The sequence below is a fragment of the Pyrgilauda ruficollis genome, unplaced genomic scaffold, assembly GCF_017590135.1.
Source record: "Pyrgilauda ruficollis isolate IOZ18807 unplaced genomic scaffold, ASM1759013v1 scaffold44, whole genome shotgun sequence".
In the NCBI taxonomy this organism is placed as follows: Eukaryota; Metazoa; Chordata; class Aves; order Passeriformes; family Passeridae; genus Pyrgilauda; species Pyrgilauda ruficollis.
In genome coordinates this window covers 1,174,037-1,200,397 of record NW_024525934.1, presented here as the reverse complement: position 1 = coordinate 1,200,397, position 26,361 = coordinate 1,174,037, and the positions used below count along the sequence as shown (strand labels likewise).

Genomic DNA, 26,361 nt, shown 5'->3' with positions numbered 1-26,361 from the left:
TAAAGGATTGAGAAAGAATTCTCTCAAGAGTGGATATTGTCTTCAGAGATATCTGAAAAAAGCAGGAAGCAGTTCAGTCTGGCACCTGGTACTCTTTGGGAAAACTAAAATGGGAAGCAGGTTGCAATAACTGCCATCTTGTAGAAAACTGCAAGTGTTTGTGGCATGGTCCATTGTCCAAGAGTATAAGAAAAGAAGAAAGTAGGCTGTTTCTGTAGCTAAAACACAGTTTCTCTGACTAGATCCAGGATTATCTCCACTGTCTCTGCAGTACAAGGCTGAGGAAGATGACGAGCAATGTCTGCAGTGACCAGCCAGGCTGTGTGGCTGAAGCCTCCACTTCTCTCCTGTCCGAGTCGACAGGCGGTGCTTCGGTGGTGACAAAGTCAAACTCGGTGGGACAGATGTCGTCTGTGCAGCCGCTCCCGCTGCCTGAGCCGCTGGTTTCGTCACCTGGCACAAAGGAGTGAGGGAGACAGCGTGAGTGATATAGCTTTCAGCTTTCATCCCTTTTCTCCCTTCCATTTGGCACCCCAGTGGGGATGAACGCACTGGGAATGAAGAAGTGTTGGTGGTGCTAAATTTCATTCAGTAGAGCTTCCAAATGAAACCCACTGTGACTTAATTAGGTGATTAAATGCTCTTCTGAAAAAGGATCAGACTGCTGGCATTATGGAAAGCCTTCAGTGTCTGGATGTATTAAACATGAAGATAAGCAAGAGAAGCAAAAGAAACAATTATATAACTGGAATTTCATGGAACAGAAAAAGACTTTTTATGTTGTCAGCAGTGCAGAGCACAAAGACCGCAGAAAGTCATTGCAACAGAGCCAATTTATAAACGGGTTCCAAAGTTACAGTTATGTAATGACAGTTAATGGTTTCTTACTCGTGTCCTGGAAGTTGACATCATTCCCATTGTACGCGTTCTTCAGTTTGTTAGTCATGACACGTAAGGCCATGATTTGCTGTCGAATGAAGGTGTCTGGCCTTGTGATGTCCACATCTACTTCTGGATTGTTGATCTGGTTGGTCAGGCCATCGTTCATAATCTCAGGCAAGTATCTGTACAGCAGAATGAAAGATTAGTTTGAGACACAGTAATTCCAGAAATAAAACACTGCGCAGTAAATGATGTGCTAAGAAATTCAATGTGCAGTTCTTAAACAGATCCATTAAAACTGTTTTAAAAATATAGTTTTTAATTTTACTGACTCCAAAGGATGTGTTTAGTAGCACAGCTGCATGGGGAGCAGAAAGGATTTAGGTTTTTCAACCTCCTAACTCTTCATATACTCCCCAGCAAGAGCAATGACTGTGTGAACTATGGAAAAGGTTCGCAAGCCAGCAGTAAGTCAGCACATATTCATATCCTCTGCTGACATGAATGGCTGCACACTAAATTAAGCATCTAACAGTGCATTCTGCTGTTTTTATTTCTTTCTGCTTAAAAAATATGAAGTCTTTTGTTGTATATAGCATATTTGTTGTTCTGAGACTGTTTAGAAGCCTATCTTGAGGTGTTAATGGCTTTCCTAGTTTAAAAGAGCACTTAATTTTCTTCTCCAATTCTTCCTTGCATCTCTTTTTTAGACAACCATGAACAACATCTCCAGCCTACATGACATCCAGGCCCATAAAAAGCATTATAATTTTACCAAGCTCCAGTATTCTCTTTGATTTGGTTATTATTTCTTTAAACCAAGCTATGCTTTCATGTCTCATGTACTTTGTGCATAGCATTTAGGGTATGGCATTTCCTATCCATCCACAAATCTGAATCTTTTATTCAGGCTCTTACCTTATAATTTCTTGATTACTGCAGCATTCCTTTCTCTGACCTTGAATAATGCAGTCTTAGGCTGCTTGCAGGCAGCAAGTGTGCTTTTGCACATCTTTCCCCTACAAAAAGCAGCCCATGCCTCCAATCATCCTACAGTAAAAATCTCCATTACCCTTTGTTAAAGATGCACTCTTTGTCCCCTGCTGTTTTTTGTTCTCAGGAAGCTCTCCTTGTAGGCTTTTGCAAAGCTACATTTTTTCCTGCTTCGAATTTCTGTCAAAAATTATCAGTGCATTTTACAGCTGCCAGGCTGAAAAAAGGTTGACATTATTTCTCTATGCTGGCATGGCACCCTAAGAAAATAGTGCATCACAGCTTCCCTCTTCTCCCTTGTCTGTCTTTCCTACTATCTTTGTCTCATATTTAGGCTGCAAGGGATTTGGGGCAGATCTATCCTTTGTTTACATTCTTTATAAGAATATGATCTATTTTGTAATTAGTTTGCATACCAGGCTGCCCTGGTATGTTTGTGGGAGTCCTTGTGTGCTCAGACAATGATAGCACAGTCTAGCCTACTAAAGACAAACTTTCACAATGCCTGATACCAAATACAGTTTGAGAATATTTCACATCACTCTCACTTGTGCGTGCCCAGTTCTCTACCAGCACTGACATTTGGCATTGATGACAATTGTTCGTATTGATCTGGAAAAAGAAATATCTCTGGAAAATAAATGTGAAAGTAAGGGAGATGAAAGGATTTTCTCTGTTGAAGTGATGGTGAAGGGAAAATAAGCTCTGCATTGCTTCTGGAGGTTCACAAGACAACAGATGCTTTGCTGCATCAAGGAAGGGCTGAGTCTTAGCATAATGGGCCCTCCCTTTGCAAGATGAGACTCATTTGCCACCAGTGGCCTTTGAAGGTTTACATGACAATAATCCTGGGGCTGTGTGAACATTGAAGAACCAAACATGATTGCCAAAATACCCAGCTTCAAGCTGTATGTCCTGTTGTTTCACTAGTACCATGACAAGAAATAACATTGCTGTGGGGATCCCATCCAGGCTCCTGCAGTCAGATTTACTGTGGTGAGAACACAGAGCTACCTCCCCCAGTATGGAAGACTGCAGGCCATGGTGTTATGAATCACTAAAGACAGAATAGGAAATAATTCTGCAGAGCTGCCTGGAGGCAGTAGGATGGAGACCTTGGCAAGCAGAGATGCTCTGGACTGCAAAGGAGCAGCATCTCCATCTGTCACACATCTCTACAAATGAAAGGGCCACTGTAGATAAATTACTCAACCTAGTAGTAGTAAATCAGCAATTTCAAGGTGCAGTTGATTAAAAAAGCAAGAATGTAAGAATCGAACTACTGCCTCAGACAGGATGATTGTCTTGCTCCATATCCTGTCCATGATGATGGCCATAGCTGTTACCAGCTACAAGTGATCTGAAATTGCTAAATATTCATGTGGATTGCTTTCCTTGTTTATGAAGGGTTAGCAGCTCTTGCAAGCTGTCCATGACAAGCTAAGGACAGCCCTGAAGGGCAGCTCACCGGTTTTCTTTGACTGATTTCTGTCTGAATTCATTTTGTCTTACCATCAATAATAAAGGAAGAATGTACTGACTTAAAGCAATTAGAGAGTGCTCTGGTGTGTGCATTTCAAGGAGGTTTGTTTCTTGCACTGTGAGTAGTGTGCATCTGATGTCCTTCTCAGGATTGTCTAACTTTACATGGGGCAGCCCATTCAGTGATTTTGTCCAGCTGCCACACACCCTGCTTTATCTGCCCAGGATCTGGTGACCCCCAAAGCATTCCTGGCAAGTGTACCTCACTTATGTGTGTAAGGGACACATACTTGATGTAGGTCACAAGAGATCCATGGCCTTAACACTGTCTAGCAGTTAGCTGGATGCTTCAATTCCCTTGGCATTTAGGACATAATAGCAAAAGAATTAGAAAGGCTGAAAATTAATCTTTAGGTTTACACACATACCAAATCTCGTGTGTTCAAATGCAAGTGTCTGTGCATAAGCAGAGTCCCACTCTTACCAGATCTACCCACCACCAGATCCAGTCACAGCTAGTCAGGAGTTTATTCATCAGTGGAGCAGGGACAGCTGTTAGAGTCCCATGTGCCTTTGGCCAAATGACTAGTTCATTATGTTTCATCTGCTGGGATTTCCTTGCATAAACATAGACAGCTGGTGCCATTTGAATGCTCTTAGTTATTCCTCCTCTTCTTGTCACTAGCTCTGAAAGGTGAGCTCTGAAAGGTGAGGCTTTCTGGATCATATCTGCAGGATTTAGGGGGAGGTCCTGGACATCTGGGGCATCTAAAGTTATAGTGTGTGTATTAAGGCAGCTGAATTGGGTCTTGAATGCCACTTTAGCCACTAGGATGTGAGCTGCTTGGCATCATGCTGCCACTCCGGTAGGGTTTGAATATCCACTAGGTCCAGGGTCTAATTTCCCAGTTCCATGAAGGTGTCATGATTACTTAGACCATCTGACATAGCAGTAGGTAAGTGTATTCAGGCAGTGGCAAACTGCCTCTTTGAGTACACTGACAGGGTATTGGGGGTCTCTTCAGGCATCTTAACATTAGTGCATTCAAAAAAGCTCAAGCAGTTTTAGCCCAGGCTCTGGTCCAGAGGGGAGGCAGTGTCCTGTGTCACACTCATCCCAGATGGCCAGAGAATCTCCAATGATACTACAACTGCTTGGACAACACACTTCTTGTTGTCCCACTCCATATTTAAGTACCTGAATTTACACATTTGAATGTGTAGCTGGATTCTGCCCTCATTACTGAGCTAATTCACCTCCTTTTTTGCAGGGGGAGAGGAAAGACAGAAAAGTCTATCTGGAATGAAGTATCTTTGAATAGTTTTCCTTTCTTTAAAGGACTGATGCAGATATGAGAACACGCAGCCCAAGGTGTTTTGTGAGTGGCAGCCTCGGAGAGGCAGCCCAGCACATGTTCTGACAAAAATATTTTGATATTTGTGTGGGGTAGGGTTAAGTCACACCGAATAGGAAGCCTTGTCTTGGGACCGTGGTTTGACAGAAGATTTGTTGCTGGCTGGGCAAAGTTGTTGAACACAGCTGCTTTTGCTGCAGTTCCGTAAGTTGAGACACCCTTGTGAATTTTAAGCTTTACTGCTGCTTCTGCTCTCTTTAATGATCTCTTTGCAGGCCTGGCCATTACAAGAACTGTATGCCCATTATAAATGAAGAGAAGTGCCAGCCTGAATCAGTGTCTCTTCTTTCCGTCCTCCTAGCAAGGGAGAAAAAAAAAAAAAAAAAAAAAAAAAAAAAAAGAAGCAAGCTAGACCTCTGATTATAGAGAAGCTGAACAATACTGTTTGTTTGTTTTCTGGTGTTTGCTCCTTGCTCAGCTATGTCAGGATTTTAGTGTAATTTACGTTGTTTTCTAAAATATTAATGCTTTCTGTTCCTCTTAGCCTTTCCACAGTTCTTGCTTGTCTCAGCAGACACAGCAAAGATGTCTTTTGGCACATCATAGCCAAGTACCACAAAGCCTATTTAAAACCACTTCTCTTTTCCTCCTCATATTTTTTTTAATAACCTGTTAATGTTCTATAGTGTCTGCTTCCTTTTCAAGTCTAAAAATGATTGATGAATCTTTCAAGTCACATATATAAAGCCTGTAGAATTGACATCCCACCCCCACTCCCAATAAAAAAAAAAAAAAAGAAAAATATGAAAAAAAGGAGGAATCTGATTTTTAAAAAGAATCTGTCTTTAAGGGCAACATCCTCCATACTTTGCTGCCACAGCAGCTGCTTACAGTACAACTGGGGCATGCCACCTAGGCAGTACTGGATTTATTCCAGGTGCACAGAATTGTAGGCAATAGAATACAAAATACAGCAGAGGTTTACTCAGGCTGGGCTGGGTTTAGCCAGCCACATCTGGTCCAGAAAGATAAGTTCAGTGGAAAATTGGCTTGTTTGGCTAACTAGTTCACCTCATCTGATTCTGTTTGCTCAGGAGGTAATCCCCATAGGATATTTTCAGTTTGGATTTTCCCCTCCATCTTGGAGAAAACCTTGAGCAGACACAAGGAGAGGAAGAAAATGCCTCACTGCCAGTTTTTTTTTTTTTTTTTTTTTTTTTTTAAGATATAAAAATAAACTAGAGCCATCAATTGAGATTAGGCAGTTTTCACACTTAGTGAGAAGTGGTTTATTCCCCCTTTCACTAGTGGTGCTGAACAGTTATCTGTGCCTACATCCAGCTAAAGGACACTCAACTCATTGTCACTGCAAGCTTTGCTGGACAACAGTGAGCAACTTTCTCAGGGTAAACACTGACCTGCTGAGTCTTTCTTCCCACTGAATTTCACCAGAAATTAAAAGCTCTCTGCCACAGAAGTAGACACTCCCACATGTGTGGCAGGAGAAGAAGAGAATGCCAGAACAGCTGAGAATCTATCCTGTGTTTGCTTTGGTGATATACCTTGTAGTTTTGAGCTAGATATTGAAAATTATAGCGTTCATTTTTCCTTTTATTTGTTCCCCTTCTCTATGTTTTTCTGTTTATTTTTCTGTCTCATATATCATTCTATTTCTTCTTCTGTTTGGAGGAGTGATAGGTTCCTTATGGAAAGGAATGCAAGTATCATCTATTCCACGGATTACAGCTTCTCAGAGCTAAGACGTGTTAGTAAGTCTATAGCCCTGGTGAGCTTGAGCACCAGGATGATAGTGCATGAGCACAATCTCTCAGATGCTTTGGTTGGAATGAGCTTCTGAGTTGGTTGGAGCAATTCAAGGTTATTCTCCTGAACATCAGAGGGTTCCAGATTTGGTTGCTGTTCTTACTTCAGAAAAAGTCATATATTCAAGGATTATATATATATAAATAAAATATATTATATATATATTATATATATATACTTGGTTTAAGTCCTAAAGCCTGATTTTCCATCATTCTTGGGAAAATGTCTTAATTCTGAAGAATACCTATTAGTGAAGATGCCATCAGCTGTTGTTAAGAATTTAATTGCATGTAGGGAGGGAGGTAAATTTTCAAAGTTTGATCTTAATGTTGTTTTTTAGATCCTAAATAGCTTTCAGAAATCTGTCTCTGCACATCTGGTAGAAGATGTTAATTCTTTAAACATAAAATTATGTTCACGTTCTTTTGTGAATACAAATTTGATGGAGAAATCCTGCTGGGCATCTCTCTAAAGGCACTTTGTCTGAAGTAGCTATTATTATTATCTTTAATAATATGGATTTTTCAAAAAAAGAGATTCATCCATCTAATAAATACTTTTCCATTTCCACAGCACTTGGTTTCTACGTGATGTGACCTGATTAAAACCATTATTTGTACAGGATCAGCAATGAGCCAAGTGCACCCTTCCAGAACACCAAATGGATGACTCTGTTACGCCATGATTACTTGTGAATTGGCGACCTTCAGTTGGTGACCTGGTGTCACTGTAAATTAATCATGGCAGCAAAGTGATATTTAGGGAGTGTAATAACCACAAATGACCTTGGTGTAATGCCTCTCTGAGGAGAAAGCCAAGCTCTCATTCTCTGTGATCTCAGGTTTGTAACTCTTTTCCCCTGCAAAAGCAGCATCAAAAGGTGATGTGTAAAGTGAAACATAAGGCATAATATCCATCTGGCAATTCAAAGTTTCTAATTCTTTATTCCAGAACAGGATTTGTTTAAAACCCCAGCAATAATTTCCTTTCCCAATGGTTGCCAACACCATGCTGTCTTCTTACTTACAGCATTAATGTCTAGGAAGAGAGGAGGTGGCTAAGTTTCTTTTTTTTCTATCACAGGTTTTGTCATATTCTCTGGAATTCAACATGCAGCTCCTCATATAGCACAGGGGTGCTTATGACAGCTTATGACAGTGAACACACACAAACACACAGACACACATATATATATATATATATATATGTATATACATATGAATACTGGTCAGATTTTGCTATGCTCATTCTTGTGAGCTAGTATTTGATATCAGATACTAATCAGTCTGATCAAGGAAACCTTTATGTTTTTCTGCTGCAGTAAAAGTATTTGTTCACCAGCCAAGAGGTGATTTTGCATTTAAAGCTAGTTATTTTCAATATTGTTTTTAATACTATTTCATATACAGCCATGGCATTCTGGGGTGTTTCTCTGATTTATTACCATTGCCTCCACCTGAAGCATTTATTGAATTCTGTTACTAAGACCATCACTACACTTTTCCTTTGTGAATGGATATTAAACAGAAACTGGGCAGAGAAGCAGTGGCTGGACTTGCTGAAATGGTATCTTCAGGTGATATTTTGAAGCTGTCACTCTACATCCAGTGAAACATCTGTGCTCAATTACCAAGGAGATTATTAACAGAGGACTGCTCTTCTCTCTCCAGAACATTAATCTCAGAAGGCATAATGAAGAAACCCAGGCTTCTCATAAGATAAATTCTGCAAAAGATGGGTGAAAAACTCTATGCATAAAATGTACCTCCTTAACTCCCAACAAATGTGGAAGCTGTGCCAAACCCTTCAGTGCAGGAGCAGAAGAGAGCTGCCAAGTATTTGCCAGATGTGGTACACACACCAGTGTTAAGCATGATACCAGGAGGAATAGATAGATATTAAGGGATTTGACTGCTCTTTTGCAGAAAGAGCAGCATATATCTCTTACTGATGCATGCACCCTGATGTGGCTCATGGCATTTAGCTGGCATGCCTTGAAACTCTGCTTAACTGCTGGCAGTGCACAGGCCTGAGCTCATGTCTTTCAAAGCTCGATAACAAGAAAGGATAAAATAGACAAAGAGAAACCACACATTTTTGTTTCTCTTTTCACACCGTTCCTTTATGATGAGTCCTGTAATAGCCAGACACTCCTCCTAGTACTTCTCTGCATCCCCAGGGGCTTTCTCTGGATCTGGGGCTTAGCAACTAAGCAGTGGCTCATGCTTTTGGACAGATTTGTTCACATGCATCCATAAGTGGATTCAAGGGGCTAGCAGTATCCCAAACAGCCCCCTCCTCCTGTCTGTAAAATGAATTCCTTTGAAGGCTATGTAGTAAGGCTAGGAAAAAATGGTGTGCATTCAGTGTGAAACATCCTCCTGCAAACTGTGCTCCTTATTAAAATGATCAGATGATGACATGGTGAAGTGGGTGCAACCTAATTATGCAGCTGTCATACATGATCCATACACCCATTTAAAATGACACTGAGCAAGTTTCTAAGTTTTTTTTCCTATGTTGTCTTATTTTCATTGTTTTTATATTTTACATGCTTGTCTCATGTTTTTCTATTGTTTGTTTAACTGGTTGGTTGTTTTTTTCTTTTTGGCTCATTTTTACATTCTGTCTTCATAGGTATCTTCAGGTAAAAGGAAAATAAAGATTCCAGTCCCTGAGTGCCAGAATGTGTCACTGCTCTGGAGATTCAGCTGTCACCAGACACTCAAACCTCCCCACTCCCCATGTCTACCCAAAAGCACAAGATACTGCTGCACACCTAAAACCATGCCCCTGGCATGGTCCCTGAGTCAAATTCCTCCCCCTCTCAGCAGGGATAATCAGATCCTCTCCTCTGTCAGCTGATGAATCCACACTGGGACTTTTGAAGACACCTGCTCATCTGCTGGCTCCTGCTCTGCTGCAGCCAGGGCCAAGTAAACTTCAAAATTAAAACTCACAGAATACTCATCACAAACACGGGCAGATGATCACAGTTATCTCTGAAGAAGTAACATAAGGTCAAATCTTTAAATCTTTACACACGATAAGTAGGAGTTCTAGATTTATTCTCTGGTGGTGATTTTTCATTTTTTGCACCCCCACTCCCCCCCACCCCCAGTAAATAGCCCTAAGCTTTGCCAGCCAATAGCAAGTAGAGTTGAAATTCCAATTTCTGTTTCATCCCAGTATGGTATCCCGAGAGTGCAATTGCTTCACAAGCTGTCAGTCCCAACACAGGGATGCTAAATGGACCTAAAGAGCTTTTTGAAATCTCAGTATAAATTATCCTTCTGGAGCTGAACCAATGCACATTTTCTGCCTTCACATGCTGACCCTCTGTGCACATTTACCCTGGCTCACACTCTGGCTTTAATGGCATTTTGACAATAAGAAATCTTGGCTACAAGCGGCGTGTGGACAATGACTTGTTCTCCCCATTTCTGTTTCACTCTCACAAACAGTTTTGTGAAATACCCCCAGTTTCATGAATGCTTCAGGCCAGATGGGGATTTGGACTGGGTGGGGTGGAGAGGGGTCCACCTCACCTCGCCTTGGTGTGGCCATTCCAGCATTCCTCCTCGATGGACGGACCCGCTGTCACTCGCTCATCCTTGCAGATTGTGTAGGGCAATGTTGACCAGAACTTTTTAGAGAGCTTTAGCTTTTCTTTAATGTCTGTTACCTGATTAAGAGACAATGAGAGGGAAAACAGATTAAAAAACATCAGTCACACTAATTATAATGTTAAACAATACATTGCATAAATTTGTAATGGTGATGATGGTGAAGGTTAAAAAAGCTAAAGGTGCTAAAACTCAGTTTCCTTGTGTTTACAAACAAGACACCCAGCATTTGAGTTCAGAACATACAACAATCAAAGTCACCTTTTTCCACAGGCAAAACATTAATAAAAGCATGTTGCATCTTGCGCTTCCTAGTTTCTGTTTATCTAAGATTTTCTAAATATACACCTTTTTAAGAATTAATATGCCTCACAGTCTGCTGAATGTGAATTCAGTTAAATAGTGTACATCAGATAAACCCACCAGCTTGGTCCTGTCTTAGAAAAATATTATATAGATAGCTACATGTGCAGGTTCTAAAAAAATGGTGCAGTGCTGAGCTGATGCTGAACTGATTTAAGATACACGGGCTGAATACATTGCAGTACATTTGGATCTCAGTTACAGTGAGAAGTCATGCAGAGACTATATTCATCTTTGCTATTATGTGTAGCTCAATATCTGTAGCTGAATACAGAATCCACATGCAAGAAATGTTGGGAGAGTATCGAAACAGTTTCTTTACCTTATAAATTCCTTGAACAATAATTTAATTTGGCATGATTCAGGTGGCAAGCAGGAACAAACTGAATTTCCAGCATCAACTTAATAAATAAATGCTCTGACTAAAATTTTATCAGTTCTTGTTTTGTGTATGGTGTACTACAGTGGAGAAATCTACAAGAAAAGATAGAAAAACAACAAAGGACAGACTACAAAGGATGAATGCTGCCAGTGTGGGTCTTATGGAAACAGATGCATTTCACATTAAGTTGTAATAGGATTTAGGGGAGCTTGTTGAATAGCTTTTAAAGGAAATCACTAAGCTTTGTTCTTTAAAAAACCAAGAAATAAAAGCTCTCCATTCCTCCATTCAATTTTGAGGTTGTCTTTTAGTTTGTTGAGGTACAATATTGTACTCGGCTATTTATCTCTTTTATCTTTTTCCTCAGGACATGATAGCCCTCCTCACAAATGGCCTATGCTGCTTTGCCATGCTTAAACTCTGCAGAATGTCACTTTATAAGCCAGGAGATAGAAACAGCTGAGGATGTTATTTCAGAAGCACTGTTTGAATTTTCATCCACAAGAAATAAGTAGGACAGTATTTTTCTGTATGGGTTGTTGACGGTGTTTCTTGCCATGATAGACACCTTATAAATCTCTCCACACCCCTTGCCAAGCCCTAGTTGCTTTGTTTTCACATGAGATACTACTGGCATTTGCAAGCCTTTAAAGTCTCAATAGGGGAGCCCTGTCAAGCCAAAAAATAAATTCCAGTTTACGGGCTGTGAGCAAGGCTTTGGCAGAAGTGGAGATGGTCTCAGGGTGCCTGGCCTTTCTGATGTCTTTGGTCCACAGGACCAGGGTTTTTGGGGAGATAGCAATCCCTCTTCTTCCCTTTCTGCCCATGCTGAGGGTAAAAACCTCAAGGTCTCTACTGGGGTACAAGTACTGTACCCCAGTACTGTACTGGGTCTCTCACACTGTGCAAGCAACTCAGTTAAACTGCCCATTGTTCATGATGTGTAAATTCCTGCTAGGACACAGTGAGAATAGAGGAATTCTGTAGAAAGTGTAAGGAATAAAGATTATAGGGTGGAGGATCCATTAATATAAGCTTGCTGAACACGAAAGTCAAAGGGATAGATTTTCTTATTATTGCTTTTGCCTGGATGACTATTTACACAAGTAATCTGATTGATATTGGCTGTGAGTAGTTAGCTTTCAGAGCAGTAACTTCATTGCTTGCTGGAAGTTATGTGAAGCTATTCAAAACTCATATGTTTGGAGTTACATTCAGATTTTGCCCATATTCCAATTAGAGCTGATGCTCTAGGACTTGCAGACTTCTGTTTTCAACAAGTGATTTAACACCTATTGGAAAGTGTTTTTACCCCCAGCCCTTCTTAGGTCTGTAATTTGGGGTAGAAGCCTTTCCTTTTCATAGAAGCCAGTAAAAGGATGGAGAGAGATTGTCACAGCTCACATGCTGCACATGCTCTCCAGATACTCCCTGAAAATCAAAATAAGGACTCTCATTCCCCAGTCCCTTCTGAAGATATTAAATGGTATCTGCATACTCTATATTAGATAACAAATCATTAAACTTCTTAATGGATTTTCTTTTTAATTTGTGTTAAGGAGGTACACCTGATAAAGTAAGATGGTCTTACTTTACTCAGGATCGTTGGTAAATGACAACTAATTCAATCTCAGAGGCATCCTCCTGAGGTGTTATTCCCATTTTAGAGCCTGGGGGGAAGCAGACATTGGCATGACTCACAAAAGGCAGCAATAGTAAAAATTACTACAGCTTAGGGAAATGTTGCCATTTACAGCCTCTCAAGATGCCTTCAATTCAGGTGCATTTTAAAATTTTTTATGTCCTTCGGATATTTCCCTTCACAGCTATCTCCCACCTCACACTTTCCTATTGCTTTATTTCACCATGGAGCTTTACACAACTTGGTGGACTCAAGTCTCTGGAGTCTTGCCATTTCCTGCTGTCTGACCAGACCTCTGTTAATCCTCAGTTTTTGGCACTGGAGTTTGCACATCTGTGTAACTGGTTCCTTGAACCTCATCCTGAAACTTTCTGGAAGTGCAGTGTGGTGTCTGGTGGCTTTGCTAAAGGAATTCTGAACACTGATTGATTCACCTCCTATTTTAGGGAGTAGCTTGATGGCCATTTCTGTGAGATGAATATTTGGGCAGGAAATGACTTTGGAGTACTTTTAATGTAAATTTAAATGCAGAACAGAATTAGGAGATGTAATGCCTGCCATGACAAACTTTTGCCTGTGGATTTCAGAGGCTTCAGTTCTGGGATCTTGTCAAGCATGACCACAGAAATTCTCTTATTAGTCCCCATGGTTACACATGTTCCTCTGTACATTGTTTTGATCGCCACCAGCATTTAAAAACTATGTAACAGATGTATAGACCCTTGAAAATGAGATAGAACTCACTAAGGACTCAGTTAACATTGCTTGCTTGTGATTTATGAAGTCAGACTACTCTATTCCCTAGTGACCTGTGGCCTTGTAAATGATTCCTGGGTATTTCCTATTCTTTGAATTAAAGATTAACTTTCAAGCTTGGTTAGACTTCTGTGGAAACATTTAAATATGAGACACATGCAGTTTTGATATTTTTCATATTTTCTTTCCACTTGCTCTAGCAGAGATTTATAGGGATTAAGACAGCTGGATATCTTTGGCTGTAGCTAGCTTGATTTTCCCTAGTTATCTTCCTGACATAGCCCTGATACTATATTGAAATACCCTTTTTTCCAGCTACTTTGGAGGTATGAAACTAGCTCTGAATCACAATACTTTTTCATAAGAAAAAAGATATTGCGAGAAACACGCAAAAAGTAAAATTTTTAATTTATTTGGGACAAAAAATGGATATTAAAATAGTCTTGTCTTGATCTATAATTGCTAACAGAAGAAAGGCATTAATGTGTAAGTGAGAAAAGTTACGTATTTGCATAATTTGCAAAGAGAAACTCATATCCAGAGTTACAGTAATGGTTTAGCTCCACACCCTACACTGAGAAACACAGTTTATTTTGTATTTCTGCCACTGACTTCTTACACAAACAAGTCAGTCACATATGTCATGCAATTCCTCAGGAGAACTTGGAAGGGGCACCCATGAGCTCAGTTCCAGGCCTGTCAGCATGGGCTCAGTTAAGGTAAATAAAGCTGACCCATGTTTCTGTCTTTACTCACCTTGCATGCCAAAGTCATGAAGTAATCTAACAGCAAGCCCGTCACTTTAGTAGGAATCAGATCCTAGCATTCCTTGCTTTACTTCAGGACATTTGGATAAAATGAGAATTCAAAGTAAGTTTTGAATATACCATGTAAAAATAAAAGTGTGCTGAATATCAGTTTCATAAGGCATGAAAGATTGCAGAAAGACCCTTGCTTGTGAATGAGGCAGACAATTGCCAATGGAATAATTTTGGCTTAATTTCTGATGGAAGAATGCATGTTTGGCAATATGATCAAAAGCAATTGGGGACAAAAAGCAAATTTTAAATGTGGAGTCCCTAAAATAATTTTTTTTAAAGTAAATTCCTTTTTTTATTCTTTTTGTTCTACTCTGTCAAATCTTCCCCTGCCGAGACCATCTCATATTCCTTCCAGATTTATCATCCCCACCCATATAATTCTGGACTATCACAAGATGCTAAAATTGTGTTCAAAGATGGCACACAAATCTGACGTAGGTTCAATGCAATAAATGAAATAAAATAATATGGAGTCTTTATGTTAAGAAGAAATGTTTCCCATTAACCTCTTTCTTCTTCCTGATGTTTTTGAATTGCATTTTTTCTTGTTTATTCTGCAATTTGGAAAGATTTTCCTTTTGAAGTGAAAGCAGAATATTCAGCTTGCCTTTCTGTCAACACCTTCTCCTTGTGGATGCTCAGAGATGTCTTGATGCAACATCCATTCTGAATTAAGCCTTTATGACCTGGAAAAACATACAAATCTTTCTGGCTGTTCACTGGAAGTTGTTTCTCTGGGGTACCAGGGTGCCAGCCCAGATGTTCTCTGTGGGTTGTATGTGGCAGCAAAGACACTTGGCAGATGTTTGGAGTGGCTGCTTGTGATGGGGTGCTGTGATTCCAGGGATTTCAGGCCATGTATGTAAAGCATGTTCTAACAGTGTGTCACACTGACAGAACAGCTACAGACAGCGAGTGCAAAGAGGTCTGACATTTTGTTTCAGAGAGCAGACATGAAAGCAGCCATCACGAGCCATGTTCGCGTCTGTTCAGTTTCTTTAATCACAGACTCCTTTGCCCTTTCATTCACAAGCAACATATAACTAATGCCACTTCTTCATGCTACATTGTTTTCCAGTGAAAAACCAGACAAGCTTTTTGTTTGCCTGCTGCTTGCTTTGCCCTGGAACTAAGACACCCAGCCACGCACTCAGCACCCTTGCCATCTTTATTAAAAATAATGTAGATCTTGTATAATGGTGGACAGCTAGATAATGGATTTGTGGATATGGTGCTTGAGTACCTGAGCTGCATGTAGAATTGTGAGAGGCATGCCCTTCATCATGGGCATGGCCAGGTAGGAAGAACAAACAGTTCACCATTTCATTTGTGTTCTGCCATACCAGCAGAAAACTGCACCAGACTTTCATACATCGATTTATGTCCATTAGGGATTTAACCTGAAAGCATTCTAAGACTAACAGCCAGCAATTTGTTTAAAAGGACTAGGCTAGCAAGCACATATTGTATACTGTTTCTAACTAAGTTGTTATGCTTTTATGTCTGCGGCACGTGTGTGTCACAGTCAGGGCAAGAATCATATGTCACAAGCAGCATAGTATAGGACAGCTGGGTATTTTAACTGACACACAGTTTTCCTTGAAAAATGGGCTTAATGAAACGCAGTTCACTAATTTTTAGGGACTGTCCCCCAAGAAAGATATGTCTCCTGTGTGTCCTTTGTTACTTCTCTCATCTTCATATAGATATCTTGGAGGCACTAACCATTTATGTATGAGCAACTGAATCAGGCTCCCTCTATTCTCACCCATTTAGCTAAACAGGATCTCTCTCAGACATTTTATTAAAGGCACCTTCATTTCTCCACTGATTAGATGTAGGGAGCTTAGGCGCACATTTTTGTTTAGAATGGCTCATTAGGTGCCCAAAATTTCAATGCACACTAGGCACCTCAGTGAGGGTGACTTGCTTCGATTATAAAACAAGCGAGGCAGAACTTTATTTGCTCTATATGGAAATTTTTCTTTTCATACATTATACATTTCCATACGTTCTCACAAAATAAATTTAAATGCCAAGCAGTTGCCAAACCACCATGCACTTGACAGCGGATTATTTTCAGCTTTTTAAAAAGTGAGGTGTGTGCCACATGGACTCAGCAGGATTTGAGCATCACGTTACCCCAGCTGCCAGGGAGCACCCTGGGTTTGGGGGGCCCTCGAGATGGCAGTGTTGCTCAGTCTTGATGCTGCTGCCAGCCTCCCCCAGCACACCCGCTGTGTTTCCCAGAGAATAAGACCGTAGATTGTTCCGCTGAATATAAAACTGACAACCCTGTTATTTTAAACTCGAAAGTGACAGGCTGTTATTTTAATGAGGTCTGCCAGTGCCAAGGTTAACCAAAGCTTTATTTTCCCTACAAAACATTAAGGCTGTGGTTCTAAAAAGGGGGCTGTGAAATTTTATGGTTATTGATACTTTCTCAGGGCAGAGAAGTTTTGAGAATTTCACCCAGGTCTTCTTGCTCAACAAATGCTTTTTGTTTTCCATAGGTTTTTTTTTTTTTTGCCCCCTGACTTTGTGACTTGAAATGGTCTGGAGCTTTACCAATAACTGCCTGCTCATGATTCATGTTTCTGAATCTGCAGAAAAGCAGATGACAGCTCTTCTAATCAAGAACTAATGCAGAATTCCAGTTATAAAGTACAAATGAGCGCCTGGGTAATTTGTGAAATAAAACAAATGAGCCAGGTGACTTTACAAAGCAAGACTTTTCTCATCAGAGTATTTGAAAGTAAAACGAAAGGATTTTTTGTTGTCATTGTCTCTGACAGCTATCGCCTCTCTGACAAGAAAAAAGTTAAGGCCTTTAATAACAGTAAAGAATGGCTATTAACCTTACTGAATTCTCAGAATAACACATATATAATTTCAGAGAGTTAGGGTGCATTCAGCTTCCACACTAATACTCCTACACTTATGTATCTACATTCATGTCACAATCCCCAGAAACCAACACAGACTCACTTAAGTTTCTAGTGCCGTTTGAGACACCTGCAGGGATCTGGGCAAGTCTCCTGTAACTTGTGATTTATATGTGACCGCCCAGGGTGCTGTCTTGGATGACCTAACTGAATTTTGTTTCATTGAGCTTTGACTTGAAACAGGCATTTTAAAACAATCCAGGTTGCCTACTGCATGTTTTTCAGGAAAATAATTTGCGGGTCTACGCGAGAGCTGACATTATCTCGCAGAAGGCTCCTTGCCATCTGTGGCCCAGAAATGCTGGTGTGTCACGCCGCAGGTTTGCTGGCTCCAGGGGCAGGTGCTACGGCTCGTGCAGGGGCTAGACAGTCACTGCTCAGAGCTGACAGCCTTGTGCTTCAAGAGTACAAGCAAACAGGCATGTGCCTTTGGCATTGCTACTTTCTGAGTCTTAACTCCCACCTGGGAATCCTACCTTCAGCAGTCTCCACAGCCCTGCAGAGAGTGCAACGTTGTCTCACATCATCAAATGGACCTTTCCATTTTAATAAAACACTGACATTTTTGCTTACAGGCTGGTAAAGCCTGACACAAAACTCCTGCCACATTCAACATTAATTTTGGCTGGGGAGAGATGAAGGGCAGAAATCTGTCCAGTGGTGGAGCAACCTGGCCCAAATATCATTTCCATAAATGTGTCCTCCTTTCCACAAGTGTGTCCATTTAAACTCTACACTTTAACCCCCAGTAAATCAAAACATTGCTTTTGGAAGGTAGAAGGTACTGGAAACATCCGTGCCCTGGAATGGAAATCTGTAGGACCTGAAGCAGCTTTCCCTTTCCCTGCAATACCTAGGAGCAGCGCTAAAAAAGCTGGTCTATAAATCTGATTCAAGCAAATCCAAAGCACTCGGAGGAATCAGCTTTTTATTGCAGATAAGTATTAAAGTAGCAACAGAAATATGTTGGAATCTTAAAGATAAAATGCCAGAGGCTTTTCTGTGGCAAGGCTAAGCCGTTAAGCACTGATTCTTTCTGAACAATCCTTCATCTCTCCAAGAAAAAATGTTAATAGCTAATGTAAACAATTATTAATAGAGTATTTCAAGCTTACATAGACTTTAATTTGTCCTGGAAATGTTTATCTGGTATCTGAAGTGGCTGTTTCTTCTCTTAAAACTCAAGGGTTTCAAAGAAACTGCCTGTGTTACAGCAGAAAAATAGTTGAAGCCTCCTAAGAGCTGTGAGAAGTGTACGATTTCAAAGGGCAGCAAGAGCTGGATATGTCCTTTCATTACAGAGCAAGGATAATTGTACTTCATACTTGAAGCAGCCTTACATTTAACTTCACTTCTTCTAGTAGTTACTTCTTGACATAGCTCCTTTGCTTTCCAAACTGAAGAAGTTCTCAGAGGACTCTCATTGATTCAAAGCCAAACTTTTCAGGCTCTATTATCCCAGGGGATCCCCAGGTTCCACAGACTCAGCCCGAGGGAGAGCAGCTGCAGAGAGCAAGGCATTAGAACAGTAGAGTGCTCTTCTCCACATCATAATCTAGATTTATAATGTTCCCATTATTGATGTTCTATGGGAACACCCCAAACTTACAGCTTCAACTGCAAACTCCTGCTTGTTTCTAACATCACAAATTTATTCCATCCAAAATTAATGCCTGGTAGATTTGCCTCCCCTAACTCTTCTAGTTGCCAGTCATTCTCTTCTGGAGGTGGAGCTTTGTTTCAATGGCCTGGATATTTTCCTTCTGGATTATTTTAATCCAAATACATACAAATCCACATTGTTACAAGTGGTGAATATATACAGTCAGGAAAAAATGAAAAGTCAGCATAGAGGCTATGTGATGTTGCAATTACTCATTGTAGTGATATGTAGTTTTTTTTTTTTTTTTTCCAAATTTTTTTTTCCAGACTCTCCAAGGAAGATGCCACAATTTCATTTTCAGAGTTGTTTCAGGGATGAAAAAGATATCAACAAATTGGTGTTAAATCACATGCAATATAAATTGTTAAAACATCTAAGTGAAAATCACAAAATATTGAGAATGAAAAAGATAATGTTTTCAGAGACACAAAGTTATGTAAAAAGATATTTCTAGCAGGATGAGTAAGCTCAGCAGGGAAAATGCTTATCAGGAAAACAATCAGAGTCAGAGAGAGCCTGGTAGTGTCAATCTGCTGTGTCAATATACTAATGGCTTTCACTGCCTTCCCACTGAGCAGGGGAGCTGAGGTGGACTTGCACTCTCTTGTCCTTTCACGATAGGGTTAAGTACCCCAATTACTGGATCCTCACAGAACAACTGCACCCAACTTCCTCAGGGCTGCCAGGGACCCAGGCAGATGCAGACAGGAGATGGAGAGGTTGGGTGTGGGTCCAGCTACTGCTGGTGCTCAAGAATCACTCCAAGAGAGGGACAAAATTTAAGTCCAGATTGAAGTATAGCAAAATTATGGGGTGTTCTCATAAGATTTTATCCTAAAGCAGCAAAAATCTTATGAGACTAATCAATTCCCCATTTTCTGCCATGGCTGGGTGGAAAGTCATGAATTTAGATATTTCAAAATTGGTGCTCAATCTAATCCTGAATCAGGAAATGGACCCCTTCTTTGGTTCTCTTTGAAGCAGATATGTATATCTGGAGTCCTCAGTGTGAGCCCTGTGACTTGGTGAGCAGTATGAATTCAAGGTGCACAGCTCACCTCTGCCATAAATTCAATACACTGCAAAACCATTTGTGAAATCTAATCTGGCCGATTTAAAGAGCAAACACTGATGGATAAGAATGAGCACAGTTTCCAGCACTTGAAGCATACTGTGTGAATTTGAATGAGCTCTCTGTCCCAAAGAGTTTTTATCCCAAATAGAAAAATGAAGAGAATAAAGGAACACCCCATATAGGTGAAAAAATAATCATATACCAAGAAAATTACTTGAAATCAGAGTCACTGGATAAGCAAAGCATTCCCCTACATCTCTAGCACCTTCCTTACAATGAAAACTCTATTTTCCCTTCTTGAATTCTGCATCAGGTAAAAAGTCTCCCCACTTCCCCCAACACGTCTGCCTAACAGCAGTGATAATATAGCACAATTCAGACTATATTAAATCAAGCAGGTAAACACAGCATGCAACTAGGCTTGGTGTTACTGCTTGAGTATCTGTTGTGGCTCTTGGGCCACAACAGATACTCCATCTCCCTGCCACCACAAGCATGCTGCTGGCAACAGGGAACTCTGTGTCACCACACTGCTGAGGGGGACACACAACTTCCTGGATGCTGCCAAGGGAAGAGGCCCGAGTCAAGAAGAAGCTGTGAATGTAAACTTGATTTTGTTATTTTTTTTCTTTCCACCTTTTTGTGCTTGCACCTTCCCCTTCCCTTTAGTGCTAATGCAAGAGGCCCCAGCATCACAGAGGCTGTAGGGGGAAGGCTGCATGGTTCCGCTGGGACAGGAATGCTGTCGCTGGGATATTTCCAAATACAAATAGAAAATGGGAATGCATCTCTTCTGCATCTTCTGCTGTGGGCTGTGAGGGCAGGGTGGGTGGTAAAAGGAAAGCTACAGGATTCAAAGCAATCAATTTGCAATGGATATCTAGTGAGTCACTTCACAAAAAGCAGTAAAATATTCTTGTCTCATTCTCCCCTCGAAGCCCAGGCAATCCCGCCTGTTCTTCACAGCTGTCTCTGAGAACAAACAGGTACAGCCGAGCTGCAGAGCTGCCTGTAGCTGGCAGACAGCCTCCTGCCAGTTACTGCTCCTGATGGAAGCAAGTAGTTGGACAGAAGATGGATGCTTGCTCCTCGCACACAGGAGCTTAAAAGCAGCCCAGCTCCTGTGCCAGCCCCCTCGTGATGGAGGCAGCTGTGCACTGGTTATTTGTTCGGCTTTTTTTTTTTGAAGTGCCTGCCCCACCTTTGTCTGCTGATGTTTTTCAGCATCAGCAGGCGTTTGGGGATCATGGTCAGGAGTCTGTCATAAAAATAATGACATTATGAAAGTAACAAGTGCTGTGGTTTATTTGCCTCCAAAATCTAGAAGCTTTGAAATCCACATTTCGGGGAGTTTAGTAATAGTCACAAAACCTGGAAATTTGGATGTGTTTTACTATAAGAGTGAAGACTGCAGATTTTAAGAGAAGCAGTGTCAGAGGACTGGGAGTGAAAAATCTAGAAAATTTGCAATTTTGTCTACAAAAATAACTCCGGAGTTCTTCACAGTGTAGAAAAAACTCAAAATGGAAAAAAAAAGAATATACACCCTAACAAACTGTAGTGTCATAAGGGAGCTAAAGATAATAATAGAAACATTCACATTTTCTGTCTATTTTAGTTATTTTCCAGTCAGGAGCTCTTCAGCAGACAGAAGAGATTACTCTCACTGAGTCAAAGCTACCATTGATACTGAATGCATAAAATATAGGCCACTGCCTGAAGAATATTTTCAAGATCCCATAAGGATTTTGAGCTTCACAAACTCTCACTTCTTATCCTCTTAATTGGAGTATTTCAAGAATGTCATTTGAAAAGCTGGGTTTTGGTGACTTGGAGTAGTAAAGGATCAGGAAGGTAGTGGCACAATGTAGAAGGATCCTAGTTACCCTCTGTAGGAGTTGATACAAGTATGTGAGGAAAGGCCAAACCTTGCCATCTCTGAACTACCTGTGAGAGTAGAGACACAAGCTTGACAGAAAAGAAATATGATTTTTGGCAAGGGACAGGGAAAATTTTCCCTTCTAAAATATTTTCCTCAAAGGGCTCGGAGCAGTTCGAGAAGTTAAACTATAAGGAAAAATTATGAGGATACACCTAAAGTAAAAAACTCAATTGTTTTAAGCATCAAATCATTCCACGGTGGGGATTATGTTATGATTTATAACACATTTTTGAGTCACTGCAAATTTATTTCAGTACTTCCTTGAAAATTCCCTGACAGTAATTTATGCAGGCCAAAGTCATATTCTGTCAGATGTGTCTCAAACTATCATAGATCATCTGTCCATCAAAGCCACATCTACCCTGTGTAGACACAGGGAATTTGAAAAAGAAAAAAAAAACCCAGAAAAAATATAATAGAGGAACAGAAATATTTCATAATGAATAAGATAACACTTGGGATAAAAAAGGAAAGAAATAGATGAAAATGGGTTTCAGTTCCACTGCTATTCACTGCTCTTACATTTTTGCATACAAGAACAGCAGTTTCCTGGAGGGGACCTGGTGTTTGTGGAGGAAAGGGAGCAAATGTACAATTGCTTTCAAATGTACAAATGCTCAGAGAGGAGTGGCTTGAAAAATTTAAAATCCCTGTAGAAAGAAACAGCCCAGCACCAGTTTTTCTTTATTTAATTGCTATGTATAACAGAATAAAGAACATGAAGCAAATGCGGTGTTCAGGGGAAAAAAGAAAAGGAAAATTATACTTATTAGCATGCCTTTTATTCTGCACTGTTAACATCTTGCTGTTGTGTAAAAAGATTGCCACAAGGAAGAACAAGAAGCAGGAGAAGTACAGAATTCTAAATGAATTTTCCATGCTAAACAAAATACCAAGATGATTGCTCATTCATTTGGCATTCCTGCTCTCCCTGAGTCAGCACTCTGAATGGCAACATCCATCTGGACCTGACCTATGGGTCATTTGCCAGCAGAGCAAACAGTTGTTGACTACCCTGCCCTAAATATCAACCAAGCAGTTTCATTCTCTCTGGTTCACATCTTGGGCCACAAATGGGCACATATGAGGAGGGGAAGTTATTCAGCAGCTATGAGAACAGGCGGTGAGGGTCAAAATATTTTTTGTCACAGTGGTAATAACTTACACTGGAATGTAATGAAAAATTCATTACTTCTTATTTTACTGGAATATTTTTTTCCTTTTGATTTTTCAATTTTATCTCTATCTCATTTTCTTCTTCCTTTGTGCAGCACACCTGTCTCAGTTGCCTCTGTCTGTCCTGTGTGGTTGGGGTAACTTGGAGGCTGTGGTCTGGTAACCAGCTCCCAGGGTTGTGATAGCTCCAGCTTTGGTCTGTGAACACCTGAGGGGAACATGAGTGAACCCTTGCAGGCATGAGAGGAGGCTTAAGAGACTCTTCCTTGGCACCCCACACTACAGATCTGCCAGTGTGAGCATAGCTAAAGGGCAGGAGATTTGTTGGGTCAAAGCATGTAGGGCTGTGCAATGTAGACATGGGCTCCTGTTGGGTTGTTTTACCAAGCACACCCATTTTTTAGGACCAGCAGATCATTCCATGTGTGTACATATTCATATACTCCCCTGTACTTAACTGCTGCTGCACACTGAAGTCATCTAAATCAGATACTACAAGAAAAATTGTAATTCCATCCAGTCTTCATAACCCGATTTCCTTTCCCAGAGACCAGGAATTACAAAAATTTTGGGAGGTGTATACTTGGAGGTGGTGTCAAGCCAGAGGTGTTAGATGCCCGGTGTGAGCATCCAGAGCAGATGGATGCTATTGTTTAGCCTTTTCCTGTGAAGGCTGTGTGAGGCAACTCACTTTTAGGTACGTCAAGTCAGCATGCAAGAGGTTAAAGCATATTAAACAAAGTTTCAAGAAACTTTCCCTAGAAACTAAAGTTGCCTGTAGTCATAGAGCAGATGTACTTCTTTGGAGCAGCTATAAATCCTTTGAGTACCCTAATAAATACACTGCACATTCATTGGAACAACGTGCCCAATGGATTTAAACTGCATCTTATCACTTTTTCCTGAAAATAATTATCACACCTATTAGATGCTATATTTGGGATTTTTACCCTTATACATATATCTGCTTTCCTCTCTCTAGACAGATATTCTGCCATGAAGGATGTGTGCATTTGCAGCCTGATTTTCTCCCCAAAGGGCAGAAATAACCCTATGACTATACACTGGGGCACTTCTTACAGTTAAATCAAGGTGCCCTTGAATATGGCTGGAAGCTACAGGCACTGAAAATCCTACTTTTAAACTCTTCCAGGAGCAACGCAAACCTTAGTGCACAAAATACATTTTCTGTCTGTTTTCATATCAATCCACTGGATGATCATGCTGTAATAATGAAAAAGTAGTTGAACAAGAATTTCAGAGCAGCGTAATCTTGGTGATATTTCTGTTAACTGCTTTTCCAAAATATTTTGTTGGTCACAGCTGCTACTTTTGAATGACTCTCTGAGAATCATCTTCACTGCAAAACAAAACCCCATGAAAACTCTATACTTCAATATTTTTTAAAGGCTTGACAAGCTAGATTCAGTGATGCTGCCTAGCCTATGGATTCAGATTCTTGGGACAGTTTGTAGATGATTTAATATTTCCTTCTAAATCAGACAACAGTCAGGTATCAGTGCTAGGATCTTCATTTTTCTCTGAAATTCAAAAGCAATTAAGTAGAAAACATTAAAAAAAAAAAAAAAGACAACAGAAAAAAACCAGATTGAACAACCTCCCCTAAGGATAGCACAGATTTATGAAAAATACACAGAATATCCTTACCAAAAAGAGAAACAAGATGTTATAATACTAGGGATGGGGCAAAAAATGCACAGGGCCAGTTCAATTGAGTCCAGCAGGCAAACTGTAAATAAATTCAATTACAAAAAGAAAGACGTGCCTGATAACTCTAGGAACAGAACTAAAAATTCCTTTTGATGAATGTACAGTGGATATGTGTAATCCTCTGCAATGAAGAACAAAATTATTTTTTTCAGACTAAATTCATAGCATGCGGAAATAATTCCTCCTTGCATTAATTTGACTCCAAACACCAAGAGTTGATCTTGCTTGAATATGATGAGTGGTAGCTTCCATTACAGCTCAGACCAATGTTATTTTCAACATAAACATAATTTTCCCAACACAATACTGGGAGCAAATAGCTCTGGTTGTCCTTAGGGACAACAAGCTAAGCTGCTTTCTCTCAGCAGACAGATGATTCCTAGGTGTTTATCTCAGCAAAGAAAAAACACTGTTCAAAGAAATAGTAGTAATCCATACTTGGGGATTAAAGCACCCTTGAAAACCCAAGACACATTTCCTCATAACAAGCAAAATATTCACAATGCATACTGACATCCTGCAGACATGTGTGGATGAGATGCCTCACATAGAAAAGTAATGATACTGTGAAAGGCACAAATACTCAGGTTTGTGGGAAGCTTGCAGTACAGTAGTCACAAAATGATCTGTGTATTCACTTGTAAAAAGAAAACTTGTTTACGAACAGCAAAGCCATATGAAAGCATGACTCCTCTAGCAGCAATGATATTCATGAAGTATATTTTGAGCTGATATGGAAATACATCAGATATAAATTACCTATGATTTTCAGTGTTTAAAATTTTAAAAATGACAGCAAATGTAAGGCATATTCCCCCTTCCTCCTCCCCTGAGAAGTCAAAACAAAGGTACTAATGTCTTTCTAATGAACACTGCTTTGTTTATCCAGAATCCAAATAACAACACATGCAGGCTGAGAGTCAGCATAACCCACTGTGTTGCAAGAAACTTAAATCAAAACTGATATTAAATCAATGTTCTGATGATTTGCTTCCCCAGAGCACTCTCACTCCCGCAACAGGAAGGCTGCTGAAAATTAAAGTAATAGTGCATCATAATGCTCATTTAGATTAGCTTTATTGGAGCCAGGAACAGATTTTAGCCAGTATTAAGTGCTTAATTCTCACTGACTCTAGTTTTTTAGGAGCATACACGTTATCCACAGACCATCTACTCTCCATGAGATGTAGGTTACATCAATGAGTACACCACTCTCACATATCTTAGGCAGGAGCGCTGTTGAACATGGTGCTTTATATGGTCTGCTAAGGGAGTTGTCATGCTTAGTTCCAGGAAGACTGAGCAGAATTGCTCACCCCAGTCCTTCTATTGAACCTGGACACAGTCCAGGATAAAATAATACCAAATTTCAAGCACACTCTCATTGATATTTGTCCTATATTTGAAAAGTTACAAATGTAAGTATGTTTGTATAAGCATACATTTTTAACCCTAGTATCAATAATACTAACCAGTAGCCACTGAAGATAAATCTACATTACTTCATAAAAATAGGAAATGGCTCAAACATGGGACCTCAGGCAGCTGATGGTGCTAAATTGTTAACATGTTCCCTGGAACTGTGCTCAGTCACTCCAAGTGCTTTCTCCATTGCAATGTCCTGCTATGGCTTGGTGGAGAGTTCATTCCAGAGATGGCTCCCAGCAGGCAATGCACATGAGACTGCATATTTATGATATCCT

General features: G+C 40.2%; 1 protein-coding gene across 1 annotated transcript in view; it reads right to left on the bottom strand.

Annotated features, from left to right (window-relative positions):
• Positions 1 to 250: 250 nt before the first annotated feature.
• GPC6 (glypican 6) overlaps positions 251 to 26,361 on the bottom strand; it is a 715,002-nt gene continuing 688,891 nt past the window's right edge. The window contains 3 exon segments of the mRNA XM_041478308.1: positions 251 to 453; positions 889 to 1,064; positions 10,085 to 10,221. Of these exon segments, the coding sequence (XP_041334242.1) occupies positions 251 to 453; positions 889 to 1,064; positions 10,085 to 10,221 (516 nt within the window).